Below are 11,024 nucleotides of genomic sequence, written 5' to 3'. Positions count from 1 at the left end.
CAACTTCATTCTCATCACTGAAACCATCAACATCTCCCATTCTGCTCGGCCAGTTGCTGGATTTTGTATATTGAGTAATGGTATTATTTTGTAACCATTTGTGGTGTAATATTCTGTTTATATGTAATTGAGGGATCTCCTTATTTACTGTCTCACCCTTCCCCCATCTTCTCCGTCTGCTAATGTCTCGCCTCATCTTATCTACCAATCCCATTACCCTCCCCTCCAACTCATACCTACCCAACCAAGTCTGCAATCTCTCCCTATGACAGCATAACAATTCTCAGGAAATCATAGTTTCCCCAAAAAGAAATCCATTCTGTCCTTTTAATTTCTTTTTTTAATCCAGTAATTGTGCTGGATATCCTCGCTTTTGAAACGTATCCTTTGTTACTTCCAATCTCTTGCAATCTCTTATTCAAAACCTTTGGATAGACCCTCCAATCTTTCAAAATAGATTTTTTTCATGCACAATAAATTTTAATTATTAATCAGTGATATTACAGAAGCTGCCATCTGTCACACAATAAGGAGCTTTGGTAGTAGCCCGTGTCTAAATCCACATTAGGTTCAGATATGAGGACCCTTATAATGTATGGGGCAATGTTCATACGTATAGAAAGGAACCTCTTGGAACAACTCAATTTTGTGCCGTCACCCTCCGTCCAACCGTACCAGATACAAAGTACTTTGGGAATAATGCAATTCAGACGCTGAGGAGCGAAGCATGGAATTCAAATCCTTTATTGTTGAACTTGAGTTTAAATCTGAAGATGACACCGAATACTTCGTAAAGCACCTATCAGAATACAATATAAAAGTTACAATAAATCACCATATGGTGCATAATAGAAATATAACAAACAAGATAAAAAATTCTGTAAACCTTTCGAGGCTGGAGACATTTACAGAGAAAACAACATTCCAGTCCCCAGAGAACATCCTGTTTATGGGAATAAAAGTTGGTTAGTAAGCATTAAACAAAGAGTAGTTAACTATTAACCCTTTCAGAACCGGACTGTAAGTAATGTCACAGATCGTAAGATGGTCTTTCTCAACCAGGGTTCCTTAGGAGGTAGCTATGAGTTCCTTGAGTAATTTCTGCTTCTTACATACATAACCACAGACAGCAACAATCATTTTAGCTATCTGTGAAGTGGGGGGATATTAAAGAAGTTGTCATTTGTCACACAATAAGGAGAATTGGTAGAAGCTCATGTCCAAATCCACATTAGGATCAGATAAGAGGACACTTCCAATCCATGGAGCAATGTTCGTATGTGTGAAGGAACTGGACCATAAGTCATGTCATAGATTGTAGGACAGTTTCTCAGCTATGGTTACTTAGGGTTCCCCCAAAGGTAGATTGGGGCTCCTTAAGCAATTTCTTCTTCCTAGATTCATAACCACAGACAACAATGGTCATTTTAGCTATCTGTAAAGTGTGTGTGGGGTAATAAAGAAGTTGTCATTTGTCGCACAATAAGGAGATTTGGTAGAAGCCCATGTCCAAATCCACACGAGCATCCGATATAAGGATCCTTCCAATCCATGGAGCAATGTTTGTATGTGTGAAGGAACTGAACCATAAGTCACGTCAAACATTGTAGGACAGTTTCTCAGCTATGGTTCCCTGGATCCTTAGGGTTCCCCCAAAGGTAGATTGGGGATCCTTGAGCAATTTCTTCTTCCTAGATTCATAACCACAGACAACAATAGTCATTTTAGCTATCTGTGAAGTGGGGGGATATTAAAGAAGTTGTCATTTGTCACACAATAAGGAGAATTGGTAGAAGCTCATGTCCAAATCCACATTAGGATCAGATAAGAGGACACTTCCAATCCATGGAGCAATGTTCGTATGTGTGAAGGAACTGGACCATAAGTCATGTCAAAGATTGTAGGACAGTTTCTCAACTATGGTTCCCTGGATCCTTAGGGTTCCCCCAAAGGTAGATTGGGGCTCCTTGAGCAATTTCTTCTTCCTAGATTCATAACCACAGACAACAATGGTCATTTTAGCTATCTGTAAAGTGGGAAGGATAATAAAGAAGTTGTCATTTGTCACACAATAAGGAGATTTGGTAGAAGGATCCTTCAGATACATGGAGCTATGTTCCTATGTGTGAAGGAACCAAACCGTAAGTCATGTCAAAGATTGTAGGACAGTCTCTCAACCAGGGCTCCTGTGATATGAGGACCCTTCAAATTGATTGTTCATAGATGCTAAGGAACTGGACCATAAGCCATGTCACAGATCGTGGAACAGTCTTTCTTAACCAAGGTTTCATGGGATCTTCTGGTTCCCCCAGAGGTAGCTAGGGGGTTCTTTGAGCAATCTCTGTCTCTTAGATGCATAACCACAGACAACAATGATCATTTTAGCTCTCTGTAAAGTGGGTGATTCCCTCATTGGCCACAAATGTGCATAGTGACCATCTCACTAATGTTCTATGAGCTGCTGCCCCCACAGATGCTCAGTAGGGTTTAGGTCTGGAGACATGTTTGGCCAGTCCATCACCTTTACCCTCAGCTTCTTCAGCAAGGCAGTGGTCATCTTGGAGGTGTGTTTGGGGTCGTTATCATGTTGGAATACTGCCCTGCGGCCCAGTCTCCGAAGGGAGGGGATCATGCTCTGCTTCAGTATGTCACAGTACATGTTGGCATTCATGGTTCCCTCAATGAACTGTAGCCCCCCAGTGCCGGCAGCACTCATGCAGCCCCAGACCAGGACACTCCCACCACCATGCTTGACTGTAGGCAAGACACACTTGTCTTTGTACTCCTCACCTGGTTGACGCCACACATGCGTGACACCATCTGAACCAAATCAGTTGATGTTGGTGTCATTAGTCCACAGGACATGGTTCCAGTAATCCATGTCCTTAGTCTGCTTGTCTTCAGCAAACTGTTTGCGGGCTTTCTTGTGCATCACCTTTAGAAGAGGCTTCCTTCTGGGACGACAGCCATGCAGACCAATTTGATGCAGTGTGCGGCGTATGGTCTGAGCACTGACAGGCTAACCCCCACCCCTTCAACCTCTGCAGCAATGCTGGCAGCACTCATACTTCTATTTCCCAAAGACAACCTCTGGATATGACGCTGAGCACGTGCACTCAACTCCTTTGGTGGACCATGGCGAGGCCTGTTCTGAGTGGAACCCGTCCTGTTACACCGCTGTATGGCTTTGGCCATCATGCTGCAGCTCACTGTCAGGGTCTTGGTAATCTTCTTATAGCCTAGGCCATCTTTATGTAGAGAAACAATTATTTTTTTCAGATCCTCAGAGAGTTCTTTGCCATGAGGTGCCATGTTGAACTTCCAGTGACCAGTATGAGAGAGTGAGAGCGATAACACCAAATGTATTACACCCGCTCCCCATTCACACCTGAGACCTTGTAACACAAATGAGTCACATGACCCCGTTGAGGGAAAATGGCTCATTGGGCCCAATTTGTACCTTGTCACTTAGGGGTGGACTCACTTCTGGGAGATACTGTATATATATATATATATATACACATACACACACATTGTATACAGTTCGGGGGAGGGGTGGACTTACTTCTTGGAGATACTGTATAAAAGATATTTCCTACACTAATACACTTCAGGGGTTGTGTGGGTTCGCGGTTATTTGGAAAGACAAGACTTCTGTGAAGAACATTTCCCACACTTATAGAAAAGTCATAAAAAAAAAGACCAAGTGGGCCATCAAGCCTTTTTTTTTTATTGTTTATACATTTTTTGTATTTTCTTTGTTTTGTTTGTTAGCTTTTTTGAGTTTCTGAGTATAGATCTGTTTGAATCCATTTACTATTGAATGACCCACTACCACTGCTAGAAGTCTGTTCCAAGCCTCTACTACTCTTTCAGTAAAATAATACTTTCCAGGATTAAAACTGAACTTTCCTCCTGCTCGTTGGAGTTCATGCCCCCCGTGTTTTTGACTTCATATTAAAACATTTGTCCCTTCTGAACCTCATTCACCCCCTTGCTGAATTTAAGGGTTTCAATCATGTCTCCCTTTCCTCCAGACTGTACACATTCTGTTCCTCAAGTCTCTCCTGACATGTTTTATCCCTCAGACCGTTCACCATTTTTGTTACCCGCCTTTGGACTCGTGTCCACTCAGGATACTAATACACCTCAAGAGTTGTATAGGTTCTCTGATGTTTAGTAAGACATTTCCCGTTCTCAAGGCAGGAATACAGCTTTTCCCTCAGTGTGAGATTTTTGATGTTTAACAAGTTCTGTTTTCTTCGGATAACATTTCCCGCACTCAGGGCAGGAAAACAGCTTTTCTTCCACGTGGGCCCTCACGTGTGTTTTAAGATTGCACTTCTGTGAAAATAATTTCCCGCACACTGGGCAGGAATACGGTTTCTCCCCCGTGTGAGATCTCTGATGCACAGAAAGATTGTTTCTCCGTGAGAAACATTTCCCGCACACCGAGCAGGAATATGGCTTTTCCCCTTTGTGCAATCTCACATGATTGGAAAGATTGGCCCTCTGTGAAAAAAGTTTCCCGCACTCAGGGCAGGCGTACGGCTTCTCCCCCGTGTGAGACCTCTGGTGTATAACAACGTCTGATTTTCGGGGATAACATTTCCCACACTCGGGGCAGGAATATGGCTTTTCTCCCGTGTGTAATTTCTGATGTCTGGAAAGGTGGGTCTTTTGTGAAAAACATTTCCCACACTCGGGGCAGGAATACGGCTTCTCGCCCGTGTGAGATCTGTAATGTGTGACCAGTTCTGATTTATGAAGAAAGCATTTCCCGCATTCGGAACAGGAATAAAGTTTTTCACCTGTGTGAGATCTCAGATGTACAGCAAGTCTTATTTCAGAGGTAAAACTTTCCAAACATTCGGGGCAAGAAAATGTTTTCTTCCCCTGAACCCCGGCCCCATCTCCCACAGTGCGAGGTTGCTCGGAATCCGAGGGATCCCATGGTCTCTCCACACTGGGATGTCCACCATCTATAGTGGAGCTCATTGTCTTTTCTCTGGCACAATCTCCTGGGATGTCCTCATCTTCCATTTTACAACCTGGAGATAAAGTGAGACGATTCTTTGAGGGTTTCTCCATGGCGGGTCCTGGAAAAATAGAAAAACATCATCAATAGATAGGAGAGGGTTAGTTCACTTCCATCAAGATTCCATCTGGATCAGGGAGATAGGAGGCAGCAGATGCTCTCTGTGGATGTCCCAACCAGCTGGGACTCGTCCCCTCTTCAAAGAGTCCTCCCAGATCACTTCTACATTTACACCGCCTTGTCAGAGGAGCAGGAACCAATGGGGGCTGGGGGGGGCGGTAACAGAGCAGAGATAAGAGAGGAATATATTCTGGTCACCTGTGCTGATCTCTGTAGGAGTGTCCTCCTCTATGAATGTCCTCATTCCAGCCTCCTCCATATATTGCTGATCATCCCTCACATACGTCTCTTCTACATCACACTCAACTTTCATGTTCATCAGATCTTCACCCTAAACCAACAGAATGGCAGAAAATAACATCTGTAACATAGAAGGATTTATGATGTGAGATCACATAGAACATCTCATCTTGTAGAGTCCACACATCGTCTCCACATGTCAGAGTGTTCCATCACTTTATATTCCCGACCCTCAACTCCACCTACCTGATGATGGTGAGGGATGGTGTGACCTTCCTGTGTGGAATCCCGGGAATACAGAGGATGGGGACATCTCTCCGGTGGGTTCCCATTACTAGGTGGCTCCATTGTAAAGTTCTTGTAGAGGTCCTTTTGTTCTTCCAAAAGCTCCTTCATCACACCGTACTCATCATACTCTTCTTTATACTCCTCTTTAACAACAATATTATCTCCGAGGTTTCCAAGCTGAATATATAACAAAACATTAATTGTAACAAACATGCTGTGTATAAATCATAACTACCAATAATTGCCAATCATCGACCTGACACACACAATGATAGAGTCACCATCCAGACACATCCCTTGTCTGTTACTGAAGAATGTCCCAGAATTCCCAGCACCGCTCACCTCTCCTGTCAGCAGCTCCATCATCTTCTTGGTGACTTCTAGAATCTTCTGCATGTTGTGTCTCTCAGGGTTTAGGGAGTCACATGGAGGCACTGTGATGGTCATATGATCACCTGACTTCAGAAGAGGAAAGCTCTGTATTGGGGAACCAATAGGAACATCATGTTAGACTCCCAGAATCCTCCTCACCTCTCCGGTCAGGTCTGTGTTTTATTAATAGAGATGAGAATGATGTCATGTGACCTCCCAGAATCCTCCTCACCTCTCTGGTCAGGTCTGTGTTTTATTAATAGAGGTGAGAGTGATGTCATGTGACCTCCACGAATCCTCCTCACCTCTCCTGTCAGGTCTGTGTTTTATTAATAGAGGTGAGAGTGATGTCATGTGACCTCCCAGAATCCTCCTCACCTCTCCGGTCAGGTCTGTGTTTTATTAGAAATAGGAGTGATGTCATGTGACCTCCCAGAATCCTCCTCACCTCTCCCATCAGCAGGCAGATAATCTCCAGGGTGAGGTTTAGTATCCTCTCAGTCATGTTACTGTGGTCCTCCTCCATCCTCATTGGGGTTTCCTGTAGACCAATAATTGATATCAGAGAATGATCTGGACTGTACAATATTAGGGTGGGGGTGTATGGGGGGCTAATATGTGGGTTTCTATGGTGTAAGAATGGTCCCCATTGGGATTACACAAGGAGAAATGTCTAAATAAAACCTCCATGCTCCACCACTATTAAAAGTCATATAATCCATCCAAAATGAGGAGAATGTTCCAGCCCCGGAAGTGGGGGAATGTTCTGCCCCTGAAGGGGTTAATCTGGGTTCCTACACTATATATGTGTGTATCATCATCTGCTGGAGATAAAAGACATCACAGTGACTATGGAGGAAGAGGGCGGGCATGACGATGGAGGAAGAGGGCGGGCATGACGATGGAGGAAGAGGGCGGACATGACAATGGAGGAAGAGGGCGGATATGACAATGGAGGAAGAGGGCGGACATGACCAGGGGCGGACTGACAACTGATGGGGCCCCCGGGCAATAGGGGATCATGGGGCCCCTGTGTCCTTGCCCAAACTCAAAAAAGCCTATGAAAAAAGGTACCAGGGGCATCTCATGGGGCCCCCTACTGACCCCGGGTCCTCGGGCAGTGCCCGAGTTTCCAAATGGTCAGTCCGCCCCTGGACATGACAATGGAGGATGAGGGCGGACATGACAATGGAGGATGAGGGCGAACATGACCATGGAGGATGAGGGCGGACATGACCATGGAAGAAGAGGGCGGACATGACCATGGAGGAAGAGGGCGGACATGACCATGGAGGAAGAGGGCGGACATGACCATGGAGGAAGAGGGCGGACATGACCATGGAGGGAGAGGATGGACAAGACGATGGAGGGAGAGGATGGCTAAGACGATGGAGGGAGAGGACAGACATAACAGTGGAGGAAGATGATGGATGGGATGATGGAGGAAGAGGGCGGACAAGACGATGGAGGGAGAGGACGGACAAGACGATGGAGGGAGGGGATGGACAAGACGATGGAGGGAGGGGACGGACAAGACGATGGAGGGAGGGGACGGACAAGACGATGGAGGGAGGGGACGGACAAGACGATGGAGGGAGGGGGACGGACAAGACGATGGAGGGAGGGGGACGGACAAGACGATGGAGGGAGGGGGACGGACAAGACGATGGAGGGAGGGGACGGACAAGACGATGGAGGGAGGGGACGGACGGTACGATGGAGGGAGAGGACGGACGGTACGATGGAGGGAGAGGACGGACAAGATGATGGAGGGAGAGGATGGACAAGATGATGGAGGGAGAGGATGGACAAGACGATGGAGGGAGAGGATGGACAAGATGATAGAGGGAGAGGATGGATGGGATGATGGAGGAAGATGATGGATGGTACGATGGAGGGAGAAGATGGACAAGACGATGGAGGAAGAGGACAGAAATAACAATGGATGAAGAGGACAGATGGGGATGATGGAGGAAGAGGACAGACATGACGGGAGGTTACTGGATGTAAACAGAAAATCAGATCTTATTACCTCCTCTGCTGCCACTTCCAGCAATGTCTCCTCTCTACTTCCTCCCGACTCACCTCTCTCAGAACCTCTTTATACCTGACATCACTTCCTGTCTACCATAGAGACTTCCCATTGAGTAGAAGTGAGATCACCACCTTGTGAAGCTCAGAGGAACTACAGCCCCAAGGAATGTCTCGTAGTGTGACCCCAGCCTTGTGCTGTGTCTGACATTCACCAGCATCCGGTTATTCAACAAGAGACTACTATTCGGAGCATGGCAGGGGTTACTGGATGTAAATATAAAACATTCTCCCAACTTACTGAGATGGATAAAAAAGACACTTTTTAGCATTAAATATTAGTCACACCCTTTACACCCCGCCATTTATACAAACCACGAAGACTTTAGGTCAAACTTAGATCCCCAAAAAAGTATTCCCAATAAAGAAGAAGGTAAATTCCTACCTCATCTTCCACCAGTGCCACCGAACACGGCTCTGATGGAGACCCAATGCCTTCAGCAACTGACTCTTCCAGGAGTGTCCATCTCCTGGTCCCATGTGGTGGTTTTTCGTGTCGTTCTCCATGGTCCTGTAGTAATGAGGAGACCAGCGGGAGGGACCACACAGCTCTTTGGAGGACCAGGAGATCGGCACTCCCTGGACATGATGGTTCCTGAAGAAGACTGCAGTAGACATCGGAGCTCCGTTCAAAGAGGGAAGAATTGACCTTTACAGAGAACCATCTCTTTGGGTTTGACGTTTGGTGACAAGGTGATCAGTTACACCCACTTATGCTTTATGTCCCCATTACTTTTCTTTTATACCAGTTTTTTCACTTCAATACGGGAAATCTGATGAAATACTGAGAGTGCTAGAAAGACTTTGGGCAGATAAATCGGATATTTATTGGTATGTGTGAACATCAGAGGGACATTTAAACGGCAAAGCGGTACGGAGAAATATGGTTCCCAATAATGGACAGTGATGGAAGATATGACAAAATAATATCTTATTACCTCCTCTGCTGCCCAGTTCCAGCAATGTCTTTGTTCTAATTTCTCTCACATGGTACTTCTGGTCTGAACCTTCCTTCACTTCCTGTCTGTACCTGACATCACTTCCTGTTTTCAGTCTGGCTATAGGGGAGATCACCACCTTGTGGAGCTCAGAGGAACTGAAAAATGTCTATCGTGAGAACCCAGCCTTGTGCTGGGTGTGTAGATGGATCCTCATACTCAACAACAGGAACCTAAATATATTTTACATTATACATTTGTTTTTTCTTCATTCAAGTGGGACCTTCCTTTCCTTTCCCTAAATTTCCCATCAGCATGCACCCCCTGGCCTACCTCCTGGTTTCTTTGAAGGCAGTGGTGACATTGCACCAGCCTTACAGATGCCCCCTGGAAAGGCAACGTCCCTTTTGGCTTTAGGAAAATCTCATACCTAAACTGCAGATCCTGCAGTACTGGCATACTGCACCATACACGAGTTGAAGCACATGACGTCATTTGCCTCAGGTTAGGTAAGGACTTGGAAAATTGGATCAAGACGACCTATGGGATCCCAGCTGCTCAGTAGACAGAAATGGTCAATAATTTAATAGAGAAGGAATCAAGGTTAATCCTGCACATCCCAACACAATATCAGGCTCTCACGGAGAAGATGCCCATCATCTTGGAGTTGACCAAGATCACCATCCTAAGTGGGGCTGAGGAGCTGAACTATCTAAAGACAGACCGCTTCAGATCTACACAGTGAAAGCTGTGGGGGACTTCAGTGGAGAAGTCATGCAAGGGGGATCCTTGAGGGAAAAGGCAAAAGGGTTTTGGCTACCCCAGAGCTTCATTTAGCAGGTCTGTAGCCTGGAGTGGAGTAGGCCTTAGGGACCTGGGTCTGAAGAGACACCATGTGGTAGAACCCACTGCTGGGGAACTTGAGTGGAGAAGTCATATTATGTTAGGGGGATCCTGGAGGGAATAGGCAAAAAGACTTTGGCTATCCCTGACCTTCATTTAGCAGATCTGTAGCCTGATGTGGAGTAGGGTCTTCTGGACCTGGGTATGACACCCTGTGGATGAACTCATTGCTGGGGGATTTGAGTGGAGGAGCCATGTTAAGGGCATCCTTGATGAGGAAGGCAGAAGGGCTTTAGTTGACCTTCATTTAGCTGGTCTGTAGCCTGGAGTAGGGTAGACCTTTGGGACCTGGGTCTGAAGAGACACCTTGTGGGAGAACCCACAGCTGGAGGACTTGGGTGAAGGAGCCATGTAATGGAGATCGTTAAGGGAGAAGGCAAAAGAACTGTGGCTATTCCTGACCTTCAATTAGCTGGTCTGTAGCCTGGAGTGGTGTAGGCCTTCGGGACCTGGGTCTGAAGAGACACCTTATGGGTGACCCCAATGCTGGGGGACTGGAGTGGAGGAGCCATGTTATGGAGATCCTTGAGGGGGAAGGCAGAAGGACTTTGGTTATCTCTGACCTTCAATTAGCTGGTCTGTAGCCTGGAGTGGTGTAGGCCTTTGGGACCTGGGTCTAAAGAGAAACCTTGTGCAAGAACCCACTGCTGAGGGACTCACCGCTGGAAAAGATAGCTGGACTTTGTTGTTCCCTGTTATGGCACCTTGACTATTTATTATTTCAGGTACTTGTATAGCGCCGTCAATTTACTCAGCGCTTTACATACATACTGTATATCGTACATTCACATCAGTCCCTAGCCCTCAAGGGGCGTACAATTTAAGATCTCTAACTCACATACAAGTGGGGGAGTGTGGGAGGAAACCAGAGTACCCAAAGGAAACCCCTGCAGGCACAGGGAGAACATGCAAGCTCCAGGCAAGTGGTACCGTGGTTGGGATTTGAGCCAACAACCCTACTGTTGCCAGGCAGAAGTGTTAACCATTTAGCCACTGTGCTGCCCCTATATATATGGATGATATGTTGCTTCACA

At 46.1% G+C, this 11,024-nt stretch overlaps 2 protein-coding genes across 3 annotated transcripts in view; one reads left to right on the top strand and one right to left on the bottom strand.

The window, feature by feature from the left end:
• LOC149464993 (uncharacterized) overlaps positions 1-11,024 on the top strand; it is a 374,728-nt gene that overhangs the window by 50,924 nt on the left and 312,780 nt on the right. The gene's annotated exons all lie outside the window — the stretch shown is intronic.
• On the bottom strand, positions 720-9,172 carry LOC149465003 (gastrula zinc finger protein XlCGF66.1-like). 2 transcript variants are annotated; one of them, XM_089673707.1, is made up of 6 exons: positions 9,088-9,172; positions 6,507-6,599; positions 6,029-6,163; positions 5,645-5,863; positions 5,357-5,489; positions 720-5,099 (listed from the first exon to the last, which is right to left on the bottom strand). In XM_089673707.1, exons 2-6 carry the CDS (start codon positions 6,588-6,590, stop codon positions 4,198-4,200), a joined length of 1,473 nt encoding a protein of 490 aa, XP_089529833.1. In that variant the 5' UTR covers positions 6,591-6,599; positions 9,088-9,172; the 3' UTR covers positions 720-4,197. The 2 variants fall into 2 exon arrangements, with proteins under 2 accessions (XP_089529833.1, XP_089529834.1); XM_089673708.1 differs by lacking the exon at positions 9,088-9,172 and adding an exon at positions 8,091-8,143.

This window comes from Staurois parvus, unplaced genomic scaffold, assembly GCF_062004578.1.
Source record: "Staurois parvus isolate SC_StPar_1 unplaced genomic scaffold, SC_StPar_1.0 ptg000144l, whole genome shotgun sequence".
NCBI lineage: Eukaryota > Metazoa > Chordata > Amphibia > Anura > Ranidae > Staurois > Staurois parvus.
This window is presented reverse-complemented; position numbering and strand designations above follow the sequence as displayed.